Source organism: Denticeps clupeoides, chromosome 10 (genome assembly GCF_900700375.1).
Source record: "Denticeps clupeoides chromosome 10, fDenClu1.1, whole genome shotgun sequence".
Taxonomy (NCBI): domain Eukaryota; kingdom Metazoa; phylum Chordata; class Actinopteri; order Clupeiformes; family Denticipitidae; genus Denticeps; species Denticeps clupeoides.
In genome coordinates, this window is record NC_041716.1 from 22,630,331 (window position 1) to 22,653,247 (window position 22,917).

At 41.8% G+C, this 22,917-nt stretch overlaps 2 protein-coding genes across 4 annotated transcripts in view; both read left to right on the forward strand.

Moving 5' to 3' along the window:
- The window catches only part of LOC114797766 (SH3 and cysteine-rich domain-containing protein 3), a 21,243-nt gene extending 6,670 nt beyond the window's left edge, over nucleotides 1-14,573 (forward strand). For both annotated transcript variants that reach the window (XM_028992820.1, XM_028992821.1), the window contains exons 9-13: nucleotides 6,334-6,383; nucleotides 10,425-10,516; nucleotides 12,194-12,245; nucleotides 12,472-12,609; nucleotides 14,265-14,573. In XM_028992820.1, coding sequence (XP_028848653.1) covers nucleotides 6,334-6,383; nucleotides 10,425-10,516; nucleotides 12,194-12,245; nucleotides 12,472-12,609; nucleotides 14,265-14,363 — 431 coding nt within the window. In that variant the 3' untranslated portion in view covers nucleotides 14,364-14,573. The remainder of the gene's footprint in view (nucleotides 1-6,333; nucleotides 6,384-10,424; nucleotides 10,517-12,193; nucleotides 12,246-12,471; nucleotides 12,610-14,264) is intronic.
- Nucleotides 14,574-20,933: 6,360 nt separating this feature from the next.
- The window catches only part of LOC114797963 (tyrosine-protein phosphatase non-receptor type 22-like), a 29,342-nt gene continuing 27,358 nt past the window's right edge, over nucleotides 20,934-22,917 (forward strand). The window contains exons 1-2 of one of the 2 annotated variants that reach the window (XM_028993303.1): nucleotides 20,934-21,199; nucleotides 22,706-22,814. In XM_028993303.1, the coding sequence (XP_028849136.1) occupies nucleotides 21,098-21,199; nucleotides 22,706-22,814 (211 nt within the window). In that variant the 5' untranslated portion in view covers nucleotides 20,934-21,097. The remainder of the gene's footprint in view (nucleotides 21,200-22,705; nucleotides 22,815-22,917) is intronic. The other variant, XM_028993302.1, reaches the window with a different exon arrangement.

Here is a 22,917-nt window from a genome sequence, read left to right on the forward strand (position 1 = left end):
CACCTATTTTGAAAACAGATGTTTATAAAAGACAACTAATCTTAGCCTTCTGCTAGGTGCATCACTATGCACAGTTATTTTCACTCATGAGCGTATCCGTAAAGTGCCTGGTACGCAGACTTAAAAAAACCTGTGAGGTAAATATGTGAACAACCTCACACAGAGAAAAATCAACACAAGGCCCATAATACATAACTCTTTAAAACCTACAGAAGCATATTTGCTTCAGTCACACACCATCACCTACAGACAAATTTGAATTTGACAATTGTTCGTGGATTGTTATGGCAGGAGGAAACTGGAGACACCGGTGCTAACATGCCAAAAGCCTTCAGACTCCACACACTCAACGTTTTTCCATTAGACATTTTTGAACTGTTCTGGTGTATTGAGGAATCAACAACAACAGCATTTATTTCTTCTTTAGCCCAGAATCAAATACAGTATGTCTCAATGGGCTTTGGCATGAGGTTTGGGCTCAATGGGCTTTGACATGCCCGAAAGGTGTAATGGTGAAGTCCAAAATTGTCCATTGAAAAGTATCTGTCCATGTTTGAAGGCACTGGACAGTGCAGAGTAGGTTTAAGTCCAGTGCCATGGTCTACAGTTTTTGGTCATTATGATGACATTGGTCCATTTGAAGATCCTTCTAGCTTCAGCTGTTATGGTGTTGGTGGCTGTGGTGACCCTATGGTACATTTCATGCTGGTACATCTCATCAGCAGCTTAATGCCAGGAACCAGGATTTCGAGTGGCTAAGAAAGAGGCAGATTAGACTGGGAATGAGTGAGGGCAGTGGTGGCATAGCAGGTAAGGAAACCTGCAGGTAGGGAGGTAATAGCCTAGTGGGTATCACACCCGCCTATGAACCAGAAGACCCAGGTTCAAACCCCATTGTAACTACTGATTGTAATTCGCTCTGGATAAGGGCGTCTGATAAATGCTGTAAAGGTAAATGAAACGGACCTGAAATCAGAAGGTTGCTGGTTTGAATCCCAAACCGTCACTAAAAGTGACTACCAGTAAAATTTCTCATTTAATATAAAATTATTTTATTAAAATACAATGCTCAACATAGACTGGTCTTTGATTACCTCAGTGACTTGTTAACAGAGTACTGCTCTACACGAGAATTATACTCTCAGCAGGTGGACGAGCCTTTTGCTACAGAACTGCTTTGGAACAGTCTATCTGCTAATGTTCAGAACTCAGATAAAGTGTCAATATTTAAGTCCAGGCTAAAGATACATCTTTTTTAAGTCAAGCATTCCATAAGAGTAAAAACTCACATATACTATGATGCTCACCTCACCTAGGCTGTCCCAGATAGTCCACCAGGGCCATTGTTGCACCCAACATGTACACAGTCATCTACCTTAACCACTCAGTCCCAACCAGCCAAGTTTAATCTATTTCTCTATGAGTTGCTGGTTCCTGGCAATGAGCTGCTGACAAAGCACACCAGCATCAAATGTACCAGATAGTAACCACAGCCACCAACACCATAAAGGCTAAAGCATCAGGGCTTTTGAAATGGACTAAAACTGTCCAGTCCATACTGCACTTTAGACTTTCCAACTATTTTTCTTGAACAAATCATTACAAACTCTGCACTGACACCTATTGCATGACATCCTATTTAATGGAGTTTTTCCTTGTGTGCAGAAAGGGTCAAAGTGTGGGGGGTGTTAACTGTAAGGCCTGTTAAAGCCCATTGAGACATACTGCATGTGACTTTGGGCTATAACATAATAAATGTTGTTGTTGATAATACACTAACTACAGGTCCCGTAATGCAGCGATTAGTGGTTTAAGAGCGGATTTGCAGTTAAGGAAGCCGCAAAGAGTAAGCATACTTAACATTAGACTTACAGCAATGAATGGGAGAAAGACCCCAGTTTGCATTAACATTTGAGTCATTAGGCTCAATGTAATCAATTCTGGTTCACAAGAACCCAACAAATTATTTTATTCACTCAGTTGTATTTTTTTTTTGCATAAGGAACCTAAAAGAACATTACAAGTTAGTCAAAGTATTCTCTAAAAAGGAAGGTCTTAAGCTGCTGTTTAGGGCTGTTCTGAAGTATAATAAGGAAGGATGGTGCTACCCCATGTTTGGCTTTGTAGGCCAGCATTGGATTGAGGTTTAGATGATTTAAAGTGAAGTGATTGTCACATGTGATACACAGCAGCACAGCACACAGTGCACACAGTGAAATTTGTCCTCTGCATTTAACCCATCACCCTGAGTGAGCAGTGGGCAGCCATGACAAGCGCTCGGGGAGCAGTGTGTGGGGACGGTGCTTTGCTCAGTGGCACCTCAGCGGCACCTTGCCGGCTCGGGATTCGAACCAGCAACCTTCTGATTACAGATTTCCTTAACCGCTAGGCCACCACTGATGGGCTGCCATCCAAGATTAAATGTCAGTTAGAAATGCAGAGATCTTGGAGGAAGCATGTACATCTGAGGGCGGAAAAGAGAGGATGAGTTGTGTGTTGCATAGCAGTCGTAGGATAACCCATGTGAGGAAAGGACCTCACCAAGTGATCTTGTATGGAGAGCGAAAAGGAGATGACCGAGTATTGAGCCCTGAGGGATGCCAGTGGAGAGTCTGTGTGAAGCAGACATGGATCCTTTCCAAGTCATTGGTAAGAAGCAAACCACTGCCATGCTGAGCCCTGAATTCCAGGTAGGATAGACAAAAAAAGTCTTGTGTCAAACTGTATCATATGCTGCAAAGAACAAGAACAGATGGGAGTATTGCTGGTGGCATGTAGCTTCTCAGAAACAGCCAGCAGGGTTGTCTCAGTAGAATGATCTGCTCTGAAACCAGACTGGTTGGGATACAGGAGGTTGTTATGTAACAGATGAAGTAATAGCTAATTGTAGACACAGCGCTCAAGGACTTTACACAGAAATGAGAGAAGACACACAGGCCGGTAGTTGTTGATGTCTGCAGGATCAGCTGTGGGTTTCTTTAGGGTTGGAAGAGCCCTGGCTGTTTTAAAGACAATTGGCACATGGGGATAAGGTCAGGGGAGATTGTTTGAAGCATTGTGGAGGGGAGTGGACAGGTAGTTGTGTTGCCTGTAGATATGATCAGGAGGATTTCATCTGATGTAAGATTTGAAAATTGTTCTAGAGCAGTTGCAGAGTCTTCAGAGGATAGTGTAGGGGTTGTAGTATTGGAGAATGTCTTTCAAGTTTGGTCAATCTTCCCTGTAAAATAGATGTCAAAATCTTCTGCGGTTAGGGAACATTGAGCATGGGAAGTTGTAGGGCTGTCGTGGTTGACATGTATCTGCAACATACCGTGGACATCGGGGGAAGTTCCGGTGAAATGGCAGACTGGGGTGGTGGTCCCCATTTTTAAGAAGGTGGACCAGAGGGTGCGTTCCAACTATAGGGGGATCACACTCCTTAGCCTCCCTGGAAAGGTACTGGAGAGGAGGGTCCGGTCAATAGTTGAACCGTTAGGGATCAATTTTTGCAAAAGGTTAGTGGAGAATTTGTATTGAAGATTCTGCTAATACAAAAGGTCTGAGCCAAGCTATGATTTCTTAGATTTCCTCCCCACTGCTCTTAGTTCTCTATGATTGATGCAATGGATCAGATTGTCATGGAGCAGGGAAGGAGAAGTTCTTTTTGATCTGGAAGACAGTGGACAAAGATAATCCATAGAAGTGGCCATTTCCAGTGGTAAGGTATAGAATGAGTCAGAGGTTGGAAGATGTGAAAGAGTGCAGGAAGATACAGATGAAGGTGCATTTTTTTGTTTTTGTTGGCATTGCCACAAAAAGAACCTGCTGAGGTCATTTCAGTGATCCTTTCATTAACACAAGTGTTAAGGAGCATAAGGATGGAGATTACGCTGATTGAGTTAGAATAGCAGACTGGATGCTTTAAAAGGAGGGTGATGCTTGAAATCATTCTTCTTCCTCTGTTAACCATGGTTACCTGCAAGAAAACACATGCAGTTATCATTACGTCGAATAAAAAGTGTTTCAAAGGCAAGGATATTGATGCTGTTAAGATTGCACCTAAACCAGCCATTTATCACTGTCATACGCCATCTCCAAATCCACAAAAATATGTGGATTGGTTGGGCAAACTCCCATGTCCCCTTCATCACCCCAGCAAGGGCAAAGAGCTGTTCCAGAGTTCCACGGCCAGGACAAAAACCACATTGCTCCTCCTCAATCTTAGGTTCAACTATTGACCGGACCCTCCTCTCCATTACCTTTCCAGGGAGGCTAAGGAGTGTGATCCCCCTATAGTTGGAACGCACCCTCTGGTCCCCCTTCTTAAAAATGGGGACCACCAGCCCAGTCTGCCACTCCACCGTAACTTCCCCCGATGTCCACGCTATGTTGCAGATACATGTCAACCACGACAGCCCTACCACATCCATAGCCATGAGATACCCAGGACGGATCTCATCAACCCCCGGGGCTCCGCTGCTGTGTAGCTGTTTGACTACCTCAGCAACTTCTGCCCCTTCGATCGGACCATCCATACCCAGGTACTTTAGCTCTGGTTCCTCCTTGGAATGTGCATTGTTGGGATTGAGGAGCTCTTCAAAGTATTCCTTCCACTGCCCAACTATATCCCCAGTCGACGTCAGCAGCTCCCCATCTCCACTGTAAACAGTGTGAGCGAGTTGCTGCCTTCCTCTCCTGAGGCATCGTATGGTTTGCCAGAACCTCTTGAAGCCGATTGGTAGTCTTTCTCCATGGCCTCACCAAACTCCTCCCATGCCCGGCGACTGCCACTGCTGCTCCCCCCTGCTTGGCCATCTGGTACCTGTCTGCTACTTCTGGAGGCCACCAGACCAGCCATGCCCTGTAGGTCTCCTTCTTCAGCCTGACGGTTGCCCTAACCTCTGGGTACGGGCTTACCACCACGACTGGCACCGGCCACCTTGTGACCACAGCTAGCAACAGCCACCTCAACAGTTGCAGAGCGGAACAAGGTCCATGTGATCAGAAGCCCAGTTGACAGCTCCACTCCTATGTTCACCTGAGTATCCAAAACGTATGGTCACAGGTCAGATGATAGGACTAGAAAGTCAATCATCGACCTGCGACCTAGGCTGCCCTGGTACCAAGTATACCGATGGGCATCCTTATGTTCAAACATGGTGTTTGTTATGGCCAAACTGCGGCTTGCACAGAAGTCCAATAACAAAACACCACTCAAGTTCAGATCTGGTGGGCCGTTCCTCCAAATCATGTCCCTCCAGGTCATGCTGTCATTGCCCACGTGAGCGTTGAAGTCCCCCAGCAGCACAATGAAGTCCCCAGTCAGTGCAGTATCTAACACTTGTCCCAGGGACTCCAAAAAGGGTGGGTACTCTGAGCTGTTTTTTGGTGCATAAGCACAAACAATACTCAGGACCCATTCCCTGACTCCAGCTCCTTCCTGCCAGAGAGGTGACGTTCCATGTCCCAATAGCCAGTTTCCTTGTCTGGGGATTGGACCACCAAAGCTCCCGCCTCCCTCCAGGGTGGGACCCTGGTAACCCTCCTGGCCGGGTACACTGGCTCTTTGTTCTTGCTTCCATGAAAGGTCTTCTGAACCGTTCTTTGTCTCACCCTTTACATAAGACCAATTTGTCATATGAGACCATATCACATGATCTTAGGATTATTAGGGCTCTCAAACTCCTCCTCCACGAAAAGGTGATGGTTCAAGGAGGAGGTGTCTAAGATACTTTCTCCCAAAATATTATAAATTAAAACTGTTTGTACGATATAACATTTAGTATCTGGCAACACTGATAGGAACTCTTTCGAGAGCAAGGGAATGAGAGGAGAATTCCTGGTAAGAATGCAGAGAGGATGAAGAAGGCACAGTCAGAGAAGTCTGGTTGTAACCCCTTCTCCTCCATGTCTTTCTCAGTGTCTTGTAACCATATGTATGCGTGCTTGGTTGGTGTAATTAATAAATAAATGTGGCCGCCTCCGGGATGTGACCGGTCCCGTGTGCCTTATTTAGCCCTCAGCTGCTACATAATCCTGGCTCGGGAAGGGCGTCTCCAGGCAGGACAGAGTGGTCCATAATGTTGACAGCACTGTTCTGAAAAAAAGCATTTGTGGTATTTATGTAGTTGTTGTTATTACCAGCATAAAAGTCTTTCCTGTAACATGGTGTAACATTAATATTTCATTTCAACGTGGCTTATAGACAAATTGGCTTATTTACAATCAATCAAATTTGTAAATAAGCCACAAAAGTACATTGTTAAAAAGCACCTAATAATGGAACAGTAGTAATATTAATTACTAATTAATACACTAGAACAAAAATCAATTCCTTTTTATTTTTTACAGCAAAACAAGAGGGAGACAAGAAAGGTGACAAAGGGACAACAGATGACAAGGTACACAACAGAAAATATACATTGATGACCTGGTAAAATAAAAGGCAATTAAAAAATCTAAATGATAATTGCCTCCTAAAACTTATAACTGATTGGGCCACCATTATTACCAACAACTGTTTGTAATATTGGTCCACTCATCTTTGCAGAATTGTTGTAGTTCACCAACGTTGGAGGGTTTTCCATCATGACGGTTGGTGGAGATGTTTTAGGGGAGGGGTGGGAAATTCTCTGGGTGCAAAAAGCATGAGAAACAGAAGGTAACCTTTCCGCTTATGATGACATAAGGATCTAATTCAAGATCTGATCGGCTGAGCTGCTGCTCTCTGAACAGCGAAGCAGAATGGCCAAAGCATGCTTTAGATCTATCGTCATTTCTAGCCACTGCAAGACCACAGACAAGATAGGGGAACTTGTATTAATGTTAAATAGTCTCACAAAGTGATAGGGGACCTTTAACCTGTTAAGAACATGCAAATGAATACCAACTGAGTACACTGTGAAAAATGTCTGTGATTTTAATGGTGAAGAGGTAAAAAGGATGGTACTCAATACTATTTTTGATACTACAGGGTGAGTATCAAATGTCCCCATTTTTAAGGTGCAAAAAATTAGTATTTAACACATACAAACAAGCATGAATTCTGGCCCTCATAGACCTGTTACTTCTTCTTTAAGAAACTCTTCTATCCTTCACTCGTTACGTTAATTGGCACCTCTTTAAAGTTATCTGTATAAAAGACACCAGTCCACACCTTCAAACAACTCCAACCTCCACAATGGCCAAGACCAGAGAGCTGTCTAAGGACACCAGGGACAAGATTGTACATCTGCACAAGACTGGGATGAACCAATCTACAACATGGGCCACAAATGATCTTGAGAACGGTGAGGAAGCAGCGCAGAACTACACAGGGGGAACTGGTCAGTACCTGAAGAGAGCTGGGACCACAGTAACAAATGTTACCAATAAAAACACACTACGTCATCAGTATGAGGATTGGGAAAATGTCAGGTGGTCAGATGAGACCAAAATGGAACTCATGTTTGGAGGGGGAAGAATGCTAAATTGCATCCCAAGAACACCATACTCACTGTGAGGAATGGGGGTGGAAACATTATGCTTTGAGGCAGCTTTTCTGCAAAGGGGTCAGGACGACTGATCCATATTAAGGAAAGGATGAATGGGGCCACAGTTGAAGCATTTTTTCAATGCTAGGGGACAATTGGTGGCATGTGTGGCTAAATAAATACTTAAATAAATGAATCAATAGGTAAAAAGAAACAATGAATAAATAAATAAATGCATTTTAATGTTTTTGAGCCTAACTTATGTCCCAGAAGTGAAAATAAAAATATATGCGCATTGTGCAATTACATAACTGAGAGAGAAGCAAAGACTCAGGAATTCTTTTACTTACTTCAATTGATTTACTTCTACAGTTTTGCTAACAGTTGCAATTAAGATCTTCATATTTTGTTTGAACAATTTTACTCCCCTCTCGAAACGTGTATGTAGCTAGGAAAGGGGCTGCCCGCTGCAATGCCTGTTAAAAATGACTGTAGATTAAAATTTCTCCCAATCTCCCTCGGTCTGGAGCTCCATGCAAGACCTCACCTCATAAAGTTTCAATGATGATGAGAACGGTGTGGAACCAGCCCAGAACTATGGGTTCATAGTCACTAAAACAACAGTTGTTAACAAAGTACGGCGTAAAGGACTGAAATCCTGTAGCCCGCAAGGACCCCCTGCTCAAAATCGAACTCAAGGACGAGGAATGCTGACTATGACTCCAACAACACTGTCCCCACCATCAAACATGGAGGTGGAACCATTGTGCATTGAAGGTGTTTTTCTGCCAGGTCTTGGATTGGCCTGGTCAGTTTCTAGACCTTAATCGCGTAGAAAGTCTGTGGAGGGTCTATGGCCATTTGATATGCATTTTTCTGGATTTTTTTTATTATCGTTCTGTCTCTCACTGTTCAAATAAACAGACCACTGAACTTGGTCATTTCTTGGGCCAGCAGGGGTTCAAAAATGTAAAGACATAAGCGGAGAGTGTTGAGTCTACCCTAAAACAACCAGACCGGATGATCTGCTGTGGTGACCCCTAACCCCAGCTAAAGTGAAAGAATGACATTTTTTATACAAACTGCATTTTTGTTCCACACCTCCATTATTGTGAACTGCTTTTTTGACTCTTACTGTATTTATATTTTTCACCTGGCATAAACTCTCCGTTTAGGCCAAGAGTTGCCCTGGATTTCAATGCAATGTGAATGGAGTGTGATAATCTTATTTTCAACAGCAGAAGTATACAAGTTGAATAGTGAAAGACATTATTTTTGTCATTGTGATAAACAGCAAGCACGGTGCACACAATGAAATGTGTCCTCTGCATTTAACCATCACCCTTAGTGAGCCGTGGGCAGCCATGGAAGGTGCCCGGGGAGCAGTGTGTGGGAACAGTTTCTTGCTCAAGAGGACCTTAGTGCCAGCTTGGCGGTTAAAAATTTTAACTGAATCCAGTTCCTGCCCCACTAATAATGCTACAACTGTGGAAACAATGCAATCCACATTAATATTGACACCAAACACAAAGCAGGTAGCTGCCAATAGGTTTGATATATGCAAAGTCAGTGAATGGCTTGTAAAATTTTTTACTTGCTCCTGAATGTGAACAGTCAACCTGCACAAAGTCTTTACCCTGTTGCTGAAGTTCTGCCTGCATGTGAGGAAAGTTCCACAGGTCACAGTGTTGCAGCCTACTAGACAGCAGTTGCAGCTGCTTTTAAACACCTTCACAGAGCTGACCATGTTGACTACACACTTATCCTTACCAGTGGTGGAAAAAGTATAGAAAAAATGTATTAAGTAAAAGTATTTTTTCACTTTGCTTAAATTGATTTAGAATTTTCTTTGAGTAAAAGTTACTTCGTTACTTCCAATTACTTGATGTAAAAAAGAACTAGTCATAAATCCTATTCAGCAACAATTGTTTTTATGCAGTATAAATGTACAAACTAAGTACGGACCACCCTATAAAACATTTTTAAGCACAGTTAAAAGAGCAAAAAAGTACCAAATTCTGAATTTATGATGCAACTCAAACATTACAATAAAAACAAAAAAAAAAGCCAAAACTTAAGAACCCAAAATGTTTCTTATTAAGAAACTGTGCTTTTGTTCTTTCTATTGCAAAAATAAATATATCAATAGTCTTAACTGACAATTGAGCATGCTGACTGCTGATATAAGAAATGAAATAAAGCGCCCTGCCCCACAGAATACTACAGTAACATACTGTAAAGCTCTTCTTCAGTTTGAGCAATGCAATGTATGGAATATACAGGCAAACAGCATATAGAGTGCATCCGTAAAGTATTCACAGCACATACCTCTGACATGTTTGCGTGTTTAATGTTTTCACTAAATGATTGGTTGCATGCTAAAAAACGCACTTCATGATGCACTTTGTGATGCACTTTGTGATGCACTTTGTGATCGATTGAAAATGGCTCCACAATTGAATGATTTGGCACCACTGTTTTAACCCTTTAGTGAACAGTCCAGCTCCAACCTCCTAACATACACTGCAGGATAGTGGTGGCCTAGAGAGTAAAGATGCAGACTCGTAACTGGAAAGTTGCAGATCTGAATCAACTGAGGTCCCCTTGATCAAGGTACCGTCCCCACACACTGTTCCCCGGGCACTCTTTATTGCTGTCCACTGCTCACTAAGGGTGATGGGTTAAATACAGAGGGAATACATTTCATTGTGTGTCACCGTGTGCTGTGTTTGCTGTCCTATCACAATGACACAACAATCAATTTCACAAGGTTTTGTACACAATATTAAAATGTAACTAAAATAGTAATCTTTTTTTCTATAAGTAACTAATTTCCTACAATAATGTAATGGATTCAATTACGTAACACCATTACTCCCCAAAACTGTAAATCCGAATGCATGAACAGCCTATATGAAATAATTACTTTCAACATTGGTGGCTATAATTCTGGTTCTGTGTTTATTTCAGAATAAGAAGCAGCTTGGCAATTTTTCTCAGACACATTACTACATGGCCCTGTATCGTTTCAAAGCCATTGAAAAAGATGACCTTGACTTCCAGTAAGACAGCCGTACATGTTTTCTCTCTTTTCAAAGCATGCGTGGTGTCACTAACCTCTAGTTCATCACAATGTAAATACTAAAATCAAAGTCAATCTTGCTGATTCGTTTTACTAAAAATACATTTATGGTATATGTAGCACTCATCTGCTAGAATGTACTTCCTCAATACTACATCATAATACATATTATAAATTCCGAACTATAATTGCTTTGAGAACTGTGGCTTTTACAATGGCTAATTTTATTGATTTTTATAGGTTAACTAGCGTCCCGCCAACACATAGGACCAATTAAGCTGTTTCAGTAAACTCACTCACACTTAATTATCCAGATCAGACATTTTGCGCTTCATGCACAGACCCTAATCATGGAGAAGACACAAAGAAATGCACATGATACGACTTTTAAGCTGAACGCAAAAAAATGCCAATAGAAAAGGCACAACAAAGTATCAGTGTGAACCGTGCATTTAAAGTGGCACTCCAAGTTCAGTAGGAGGCTTGAATGATGAATGAAAAGATGCAAAGTCTGCCAGTGGATCATGACAGTGTGAATCCCCCATCACCATCAAGCTTTAAAAAGGCTGTTCAATTCTGAGGCTGAAGAGGACTTGGATGGTTTTAGCGCAGAGTAGGACTATGGATATAGTGACTTTTGCGGGCGGGTATGTTCCTGTATTTTGTAGGGCAGTGGTGGCCTAGCAGTTAAGGAAGTGGACCCGTAATTGCCGGTTCAAATCCCGATCTGCCTAGGTGCCACTGAGCAGAGCAGCGTCCCCACGCACTGCTCCCCATGTCCCTGTCATGGCTGCCCACTGCTCACCAAGGGTGGTGGGTTAAAAGCAGAGGACACATTGTGACACATTTCACAATGACAATCACTTCACTTTTCACAGAGAAAGCGTGTGCTTATGTTATGGCATAAGAAGATAAGTTTAGTACTGTTAAAAGCACTGTTCTATTTACTGTTTGTACTATTAAAAGCATTTGCAATATGTATGTAGTTCTGGAAATTACTGGCATTTATTTAATTAAACGTTAAAAAAAGAAAAAAGAAACTCAGTTAAAACTTGCTCCGTTTCATCAGGGACCCCTGCGGCTTATAGAAAAGTGCAACTTATTTTTTTTTTTTATTAGTCGATGTGGTCTATATATAGGTGTGCTCTATAGTCAGAAATTTACGGTAATTAAGATGCAATAATTTCTCTATGCTGTCATTTCGTGCATGTATAACAATATACCACGGTACCCCAGTGCTGACTAGAGGAGGATCTTTTATTCCTCTCAAGGTTTCCTTGCTACTGTTGCTTTTGGCTTGCTCACTAGGGGCCTTGAGCTGCTGTTCTTGAGCTGCTCGGGCAGCGGTGGCCTAGCGGTTAAGGAAGTGGCCCCATATTCAGAAGGTTGCCGGTTCAAATCTCGATCTGCCAAGGCGCCACTGAGCAAAGCACCGTCCCCACACACTGCTCCCCGGGTGTCTGTCATTTCGATGTGTCACCATGTGTTGTGCTGCTGTGTATGACAATATCTTCACTTTATTATTGTGAGATGCCAATGTACACTGTAAAATAATGTACATGTATAAATGTAAAGACTTTCTCAAAAAAAGGACGGTTGATTTTAGTGCTTGGTTTAGTAATAATTTTGGGAGGTTTACAATATGTGTGTTTTCCAGCCCTGGAGATCGCATCACAGTCATAGATGACTCTAATGAGGAATGGTGGAGGGTGAGTTTTTTCCATGAAAACATATTTATAATGTTTCTTCTGCATAGCCAAAACTATGAGAAAACTGATTTGTCTCACTTACACAAGACCTGTACCAGTACCTGATAGGATGTGTAAGTGATGCATGCATTCTGAATGCAAATGGGAACGTATGTTTGGCCTATTCTTTTATTATTTTTAATAAAAAAAACAACCTGATATGGTATTGTTTTGGTATAACTGACAGGGTAAGATTGGGGAAAAGACAGGATACCTACCAATGACATACATCATCAGAGTGCGTGCAGGGGAGAGAGTCTACAAAGTCACACGCTCTTTTGTAGGAAACAGAGAGATGGGACAGATAACACTGAAGAAAGACCAGGTAATCTTTACAGGAGGAAAATAAAATTATAATATTTAGAATATTAAAACATCACAATGTGTGCAATACAGTGCATCTGGAAAGTATTCATAGTGCAACACTTTCTAGATTTTGTTATGTTACAGTCTTATTCCAAAAAGGATTAAAAGAATTTTCCCCTTACAGAATTCTACACACAACACCCCATAGTCATAATGTGAAAAAAAAAGTTTTTTGGCAAATTTATTAAAAATAAAAAAACTGAGAGCATACATACGTATTTGCAGCCTTTGCCATGAAGCTCAAAATGTAGCTCAGCTGCATCCTGTTTCCCTTGATCATCCTTGAGATGTTTCTGCAGCTTAATTGAAGTCCACCTGATTGGACATGATTTGGAAAGGCCTGTCTATAGAAGGTCCCACAGTTGACAGTTCATGTCGGAGCACAAACCAAGCATGAAGTCAAAGGAGTTGTCTGTAGACCTCCGAGACACAAATCTTGGAAATGTTACAGATCAATTTCTGCTGCTTTGAAGGTTACAATGAGCACAGTGGCCTCCATCATTCATAAGTGGAAGTAGTTCAAAACCACCAGGACTCTTCCTAGAGCTGGCCAGCCACCTAAACTGATTGATCAGGGAAGAATTGCCTTAGTCAGGGAGGTGATCAAGAACCCAATGGTCACTTTGTCAGTGCTCCAGAGGTCTTCTGTGGACAGAGGAGAACCTTCTAGAAGGGCAACAATCTCTGCAGCAATCCACCAATCAGGTCTGTATAGTAGTGGCCAGATAGAAGCCACTCCTTAATAAAAGGCATATGGCAACATGTCTGGAGTTTACATTTCATTTACATTTACAGCATTTACCAGACGCCCTTATCCAGAGCGACTTACAATCAGTAGTGACAGGGACAGTCTCCCTGGAGACACTCAGGGTTAAGTATCTTGATCAGGGACACAATGGTAGTAAGTGGGGTTTGAACCTGGGTCTTCTGGTTCATAGGCGTGTGTTACCCACTAGGCTACTACCACCCCTGAAGGACTTGCCACCTGAAGGGCTCATAGACCATGAGAAACAAAATTCTCAACAATGAATGGCAGGTCTCATTCGCGGTGCCTAGTTGGAGGAAAACAGGCACCGCTCATCACCACTCCAATACCATCCTTACAGTGGAGCATGGTGGTGACAGCATGATGCTGTGGAGATGTTTTTCTGTTGCAGGAAATGGTAGACTAGTCAGGATAGAGGGAAAGATGGCTGCAGCAATGTACAGAGACATCCCTTAACTCAGCAGGACAACAACCCTAAGCATATGTACATTTTTTTTTACATTGTCAATATGTACAGTATGTATCAGTATCAATATGTTGAATTCTGAGGAAGAACACTATTTAAACCATTTTGGAATAAGACAAAATGTGGGAAAAGTGCTACGCTGTGAATACTTTCCGTATGCACTGTAATGTTAACAAGTGTAATATTTAATGGTTTTAAATAAGTGACTATTCTGTGGTTCATGATTATCTGTTAAAACCTAATATTTGATGTTTTTTAATTATCTGAACATATCTGCATTTCAGTTGGACTTGATGAAATTGCTTCTCTTTTGCACAATAGTAAACTGTTTGTGACATTTTAGAATCCTTAATAACATGAAAGTAATACACTGTCTCAACAGATTGTGGTAAAAAAGGGTGAGGAAGTCAATGGATACCTGAAGGTCAGCACTGGACGGAAGTTGGGTTTCTTCCCGGCTGATCTGCTTCTGGAGATTTGAATTATAGACTTGTTAACTATTCGTTTTATATACAAAGAACATCCGTAAGAACATTACGTCAAACAAAACATGTAGACGTAGAAGATAGGCTGCACTAAAAACCAGTGAAATTAGTGCTGATGGTACAGAGTATAAATGTGCAAATGCTGCTGTAGTAATGGTGCAATACTGCTATAACAGAAATGTAATAAAGATATGTTCTGAACTTAAGAGGTAGAGTGCGTGTTTGTCACGTCAGAATGGAAAGTCCATGGGTGTTCAGGTGTTCAGATTGGAACGTCGCTACCTCAAAGAAAGAAGTCCAGTTGCCATGAGAATCTTCAAATTTTTCTATATTCCACAGTATTGCAAATATTGCAAGTATACAATGAACCAATATGCAAATATTGCAAAAATATTACACTTTTATGTTTTTACAGGAAGGGTGAAGGTGTGCAAATGAGTAAAGTGAAAGTAAAAAATGTGTGCAAGATTCTGGGGGGATTGAGTCCAGAAGTGATTGAAAGTGAAAGTGTTGGAGTGTATTGGAGTTCTATGTACTGTTGTTGTTGAGAACTCGGATAGCCTGCGGGAAGAAGCTCCTCCTCGTTCTCTCTGTGTTGGACTTCAGGGGGTGAAAGCGCTTCCCTGATTGCAGCAGAGAGAAGAGTCCATTGTTCCTGGCCCTGGTCCAGCACCACTTGCTGTAGATTGATTGAAGGTCAGGGAGCTTGATACAGAAAACGCGTTTAGCTGATGGAACCACCCTCTGTCCTGCATGGTGCTGTTCCCAAACCAGGTTGAGATGTTTCCCATCAGGATGCTCTCCATGGTGAAGGAGTAGAGGTTCCTGAGCACCTGAGCAGGGAGGTCTAAAGTCTCTGAGGCGTCTGAGGTGGTAGAGACCCTGCCGGGCCTTTTTCACCACGGTGTGGATGTGTGGGGACCATGACAGGTCCTGCGTGATGTTAACACCGAGGTAACGGAAGCTGTCCACACTCTCCACTGGGCTCCTGTTGATGACAGGGTTCTGGTAGGTCCTCTCCTGCTTTGTACTGAAGTCCACTATTAACTTATTTGTCTTGCTGACGTTCAGGTGGAGATTGTTCCTCTGGCACCAGTTCACCAGATTTCCAACCTCCTCCAGGTAGGCTGTCTCGTTGTTGTTGGAGATCATTCCCACCACAACAGTGTCATCAGCAAACTTGATGAAGGTGGTGGAGTTTGTAGTGGCTGCACAGTCGTATGTGTACAGGGAGTACAGCAGGGGGTTCAGAACACAGCCCTGGGGGGCTAGAGTGCTGAGAATGATGGAGGCTGAGACATGTCCACCCATCCTTACTGCCTGTGGGGACGGTGCTTTGCTCAGTGGCACCTCAGTGGCACCTTGGTGAATCGGGATTTGAAATGGCAACCTTTTGATTATGGGGCCCACTGGTCACCACTGCCCCAATAATCCAGAATGGATCCCTTTAGGGGAAAACAGAGTCACAGTTGCCTGCATAATGGGAGATAACTTGGGCTCACACATGATTGGTGGGGTTACAGAATATTTATTTTGCCTGGGTGAGTATTTCTGTAGATACTGTCTTGTCTTGAGGATTTCACTCGAACCCTCATAGTGTTGCCCCCCTTAGAGTTCCTGCTAGTTACAATAAGAGTGTGCAGTTTTTGGAGAGCCATTCTGGAGTAAGCATGCACCAGGGCATTAGAAAGAACACTGTTTTTAACAAGCTGTCATTTGTCCATGTATGCAAAAAAAGGGGTTCACTTATAAGTCTTTAAATAAAAGACATTCTCTGGTGAAATTCCCAAACATCACTCCCAGCCAGGGAACAAAGCTTGGAGGCCATCAAGTCCAAAACAGGTAGCTATTGAGGTTCTTGCCAGTTTTATTGCGTGACAGAATTGAAGAGCCTAACAGTCCTGTATGGCAAATGGTACTACTTTTGAGGAAGCTATTGGAACTTGTCTGTGCACCTGTACTTGCAAAGTCTCAAATTGCTTACATGAAAGTGCTGATTGAGGAGTACATAGAAATATTTCCATATGCAATTCTCCGACACACACACAACTGATTCACTATGCAGACTTTTGCAGCCCACACATGGACCACGCGCTTCGAAAGCTACTTCAAGCGCTGTATCAAGTAAAAACTTATAAAAAAATGTGAGTAAGTCTCAGGTGGATAGGCATCAATTATTTCAGGCTTATCAGTGTCAAGGCATCTTGTTCAGACCACAGGTGCAAGTATCTGAGTAAAACCAGCCTTTGTCTTGAACTCTGTGGTGGTGGCATCAGATAGACAATTTGAGAACTTTGGACTAAACACATTTAACTCATTTGTCACAGATAAAGTTGAAGTCCAAGGAACTACATATGTAAATGGAATGCTTGTCTTATAGTCATGTGCTAAAATACAGTTGGGGCAAATTGCATCTATTGTTGTTAAAAGTAAAACAACTGTGACTCTACTTCTCTGGGAAAAGTCTGCCAAATCTGAGCTTGGCATTTATGAATTTAATAAAAATAGTTCAAGCAAAGAAATGGTTTGCAAAGAAATTGACCAACTCTGCGATTATCACTGTAAAATTGTCTTTTACCACAGAGGTGTCCAGTTACTCCACCCAGTTAAGCATATGCAAAAATGGAGCATGTGAAAAAGCAATGCCATGAACTGAAAATTGAAAAAGCAATGCCATCACTCAGGAGTGATGAGATGTAGTCACTTATTACCCAACTAAAGGTGTAAACTGTGTTGATGACCTCAGTTTTATCAAGCCAGAGGATGTTGAGGGAATTCTACCTCCCATCAAGTGCAGAAGACTAATCCAAGCTTTTGTTGATGTATAATTTTAATTAATGGATTGTGGCGAAAAGCATTTAGCCACTTACAGAGTTGTTTTGTCACACTCATACATGTCAAGAAATTTTTATATCACACAAGTTTTATTTTATTTTTCCAGTCACAAGCCATTATTGGCACCACTTCTGCTCCTTTGCTACAGCAGAATTTACAAATCTCACCTGAATCACCTGGTTCCATCGAGTGTTCTTGGTCCTGTGAGGCACAGAATGCCACCCAACCTTATGCTTGCCCAAGGTGAAAAGAAAAGACGGAAACCTAAAGAAAGAAGGGAACTGATTCACATCATTGTTGATGATGTACTTAGGAAAGACCAAGCAAGGCCTGGAAGAGCAAAGTTAAGGAACATTGGAAAGAATAATGTTGAGCAGTATCCATGCTCATTCCAAGACCGAGCTCTCCATGGAACTAAAGTTGTTGGAACTGGATATGACGCTCTGTTCATCAGCTTAAAAATTGAGTTTACAGGCCCTTAAACTTTGGCTCAGCCAAAAGACCAGCAGATGATGAGATGTGACCAAGAAGAAAAAGTCCTTCCAATCAGATCACTATGTCTGTGTGCAGTGGTAGACTTCCTGGATTCCAAAGGCATACCTATTAAAGGGGCTGATCCTGTACAACTGATCTGTGGAATTGCAAGATTCTTCAAAGAGAGTCCTAACCAAGGAATTAAGATTTAACTCTTAATATCTTCCTTTTGAGGGGAGAGACATTATCTACATTTACATTTACGGCATTTATCAGACGCTCTTATCCAGAGCGACTTACAATCAGTAGTTACAGGGACAGTCCCCCTGGAGCAACTTAGGGTTATGTGTCTTGCTCAGAGACACGATGGTAGTAAGTGGGATTCGAACCCGGGTCCTCTGGTTCATAGGCAAGTGTGTTACTCACTGATGAGGAAATGATCCGAGATCATTTCAGATTGTGGAAGAGTAACTTCTATATTTAAACCGAAGGTCAGTACGAGATCGAGCGTGTGACCACCTTCATGAGTAGGTCCTGTCATATGTTGGTTAACTCCAACTGAGTCTAGTAAAGACAGGAATGCTGTTCTTAGTGAGTCTTCTAATTTATCACAGTGGATGTTAAAGTCACCGACAATTAGGGCTTTATCCACAGATACAACTAAGTTGGAGACAAAATCTGTAAATTCACCAAGAAACTCAGAATAAGGTCCAGGGGGTCTATAAATAATAACCAATGGAATGACTACATTAGTTATGCTGGTATGTAGAATCTCAAAAGAGTTAAATCCATGTCCGGGTTTATGAGTAATACCGAGGTTATCATTATAAATTACTGCGACGCCACCTCCTCTTCCAGTTAAGCGAGGTTGGTGCACATAGCCGTATCTAGGAGGACTAGACTCGTTCAATGCTACAAATTCATTTCGGTCTGGCACAGTACATCAAACCCCTGATCTGTAATAATTTCACTGACAAGCTAACATTTAATAATCCTATTCTTATATTGGGGCAGTGGTGGCCTAGCGGTCCTGTAATAAGAAGGTTGCAGGTTCGATTCCCAATCCGCCAAGGTGCCACTGAGGTGCCACTGAGCAAAGCACCGTCACCACACACTGCTCCCCGGGCGCTTGTCATGGCTGCCCACTGCTCACTCAGGGTGATGGGTTAAATGCAGAGGACAAATTTCACTGTGTGTGTATCACATGTGACAATCACTTCACTTTGTATATCAGAGGTGCTGGTGGCACGTTCAGTAGGAATGATAGTAACACGTAGTAAGTAAGTAAGACATTCTGGGAAAGGGATTTTATTAATAAACAGAAACAAAACCAGCGTGATGGTGGAATTGACAGAACATGGATTGACAGAACATAGATTGAAGTGTGCCGGTTTTTCAACTGGTCCTAGTACATCTGTCAACAATTCCAGGACGGCATACTTCCAGCTAAGAAACATTGCTAGAAATAGGATATTTTTCTCAATTTCTGATTCTGAAATGAGTTCACGCAAACATCTAGATTGGATTACTGTAATTCTCTGTTTTCTGGTTGCTCTGCTGCTTCATTGAATAAACTTCAGCTTGTCCAAAACTCTGGTTCTTACACGCACTAGAAGGAATGATCACATTACGCCTGTATTGTCTACTTTGCAGTTAAGTTTTGTATTGACTTTCATGCATTCAACACCCCCCTTACCATTATTAACGCTGCAGTAGTTAGTGCCACCTGAACTGTCTAGTTCTCTCTTCAGTTACTGTCATTTGTTGCTAACTATTGTCACGTCCATGCGGGCATGACGCGACGGGTGAACGTAGAGGAGGACGAGGAGTGACGAGGAACGAAGAATGAAGGACGCTTTCACCTGACATCACGGAACAGGGGTTTAATTGGTGAATCACAGGACAGGGGAGACATCCGAGACGAAGACACTGGTGAACATAGAACATAACTTCAAAGACCTGACAGCGGACAGAAACGAACAGGGCAGCTTTATACAATTAACACAGGTGAAAACGATTAGGGAACATTACACATGACAACAATGAAACTCCGGTCCGGATCCTGATCTTGACCCGGACCAGAGTAACCCCCATTTCGGACCGGATCCTGACAACTATGTACTGTATCCTTCACCATCCTCTCCACTGTGGATGGTACATCCTGCCCTGGGGAGTGTCAAGGTTTGGAGTCATCACATGACACAGTCACACAATCAAATGGAAACTGGTTGTCCAGAGCTACATTGTGCAGTTCAACAGATGCCAAAATTACACCCTTTTTCATGCTTAAAGAACAGAGTCCCTCCAACTGGTCCAATGTAAAGGCGGATGAAGAGCTCCACCATAGTGACTGTGCGTGGTGATGTATTGTCTCTCCCGTCTAATAACAGCGCCAGATCTGTCATGGCTGAATATGATTACTGTCATTGCTCTTATTTAAATTGGTCTTTCATTGTTTGACCTACAATGTTACATCAACATCCCTCTCTGTATCTCTCCTTCCCGAGGTTTCTTCCTTTTTTCTCTCTTCTACAGGTTTTTTAGTGGAGTTTTTCCTTGTGTGCAGAAGGGTCAAGTGTGGGGGGTGTCAACTGTAGGGCCTGTCAAAGCCCATTGAGACATACGGTATGTGATTATGGGCTCTATAAGAAGTAAATGTTGTTGTTAATAGTTAAAACAAAAAATCCAACAGAATATTAACATTAAATATAACTCTACACTGTGTGAAAACAGAACTAGGTAGTGCCTTACATTAAAAAATAACAGAATACAGCAAGATACCATATAAAAGAAGAAAGAGCTGTTGAATTTTTCCTGTGATTGGCTGAAATGGTTTATGCTAATTTAAAGAGGTTGGACAGGTTATGGGAAGTGTTGATGCAGCCGCATTCATTTACCTACTAAAGCTGCATGGCCTGGTTTTGGCCCTTGTGCCGTTTATGTTGGTCCTTATTAAAGGACCAACTTGCACATATCTCGTGCGCCTTCTTCACCCCTCAGCCCTTCAGGCATGACACTGACCACATCTTTCCCTCTGTTTTCTCATTTGTCTTGATTCTTTTCATACTATTCAGAAGAAAGCGAAATCTCCTTTGAGATCTTCCAGGCAGGGAACATACACACACACACACACACACACACACACACACACACACTGTTGAAAATAGAACGGAACTTCACCACATAGCATCACATCTCTTTTTTTTCTTCTGTAAAATGCTGTTGTTTAAGAGGCTGGCTTTAGGACCCAGCATTAAAGGAGGAGAAGGAGACAATATTTTAATCTGACCATAGAACCTGCCACTTCCGTGGTGGTGAGAAAGAGAATGTGTTGTGAGGTTGTGCGTAAGGCTCTGCTTTGAGGGGACTGTTTTAGAGTTTTGTCTCAGCGTTTGTGTGAGACTGTGAGTGTGACAACCCAATGGATACACAAAGACAGCTTCTGCAGGACTTCCTGGCTGAGGTGGCCTTTAAGGAGACTGCACAACCTCCCAGCGAAAATGCATTTGAGGTTGAGTTCTCGGTGAGTAATCTTCAGCTGAGAGCACCTGCTTCGGCGTCAGTTGGTTTGCACAAATCTATCTGGATTTTGTCACTACATTTCCGTCATCACTGGAGGCAGGCAAACTGGTCTACTTTTAACCCTTAGTTCCACTTGTTTAACTGCTAAACACACACACAAAGACACTTAACATATACAGACTTCCTCTTAGCACATCAATACTTCACCAAAAAGCAGAAGTACAGGTCTGACATTTCTAACATTTTCCCAAGGTGTACAGCGAGGTAGGCCTACAACTCATGAGAGACAGTTATTAAGTTATTAATAAATGGCTACTTGATCTCTGTATTAGAATATGTAAAGCTACTCAATGAATACAGACTTTTTTAAGTAAGTAATACTTACTTGGTCTCTGCAATATGTTATGCATTATGGTTCACGGTCACAGCAACCTGCCCATATCATAAATCTTTCACAATATGTTTTAATTCCGTGACAGCAATGACCCCATTAACAATTTCATTAATTCAGCATGTCAGCATGTCTAGTAACAGTTCTGTGTGGATCTATACATTACACAAAGTGAGTGAGTTATCTGATGTATTAGTGCAGGGTTTTGTGTGGTCCATAGTCCAGGCATTCATGAGAACATTATTTGTCCAGTAAAGAGGCTATTTTCAGCTGGTAGGGCATCCAGGCAGTTGTTTGGTGGGATGAAGCTGTGATCAAGGTTGATGCTGGTTGTAACTCTCTGATACTCTGCCCACCCATCCATCTCATCAGCAGGTTCATCTAGTACTTTTCTGACTAAGCCAATATATATATATATTTTTTTCTGTTCATGAAAGCAAGGAAGACAGGATAGGGGTAATGTGGTCACCTGTTAGGATTGTTAGCAGCTGCATACAATTAGAATATGTAATGTCATTATGTATAAAGCAACTCAATAAATATATTTTTTTTCAAAATTAAGTAATACTTACTTAGTTTCTGTAATATGTTGAGCTTTATGTTTCACTTTTTTCACAGCCGGCTGCCCATATCCTAGCTGGCTGCCCATATCATGTTTCACAATATGTCTTTGATTTGACAATATGTTACAAATATTACTTCAAAGTTGCCGTTGCAACATACAGATTGAATGAGAAATTAGACATGCTTCAACTTCAGGCCCCCGTAATATTAACATTAATACAGCAAAATATTAATATTTGTGGCCTTATGTAGAACCTGAAACCACCATGACAACCTGGTTGTATAATATGTAATGGCTCTCTGTTCTAGTCTCTTATGAATGATGTTAATTGTAAAATATCTATGAATTGTTGACCCGAAGTGTTGACCTGCTGTCTTATTGCCACCAAATCTTTTTGGTTGTAAAGACTTGTAGAAAAGTTTACTCATTTTTACCATTAGTAATATAAACCATTGTCAGTTGGTTCATTATTATTATGAACATGCAGAGACATGCGATTACCAACGTAATGCAATATCCAGTGTATATGTAATGTGTGTATTTTTTCTCAGAAATTAAAGAAATTATCCTCTAAAAACCGCATTGACAAGACTTTACCAACTAAAGCTGCAGAGAAACAGGAAAATGTGAAGAAGAACCGCTACAAAGACGTAGTACCTTGTGAGTCTCCCCCTCTTACAATCACAAGTATGTCTGCATGGGGAGGGCATTTTACTGTAGTATTATAGCTGTTTACAGCCTTACTGTAGAAGTATCTTTGTTT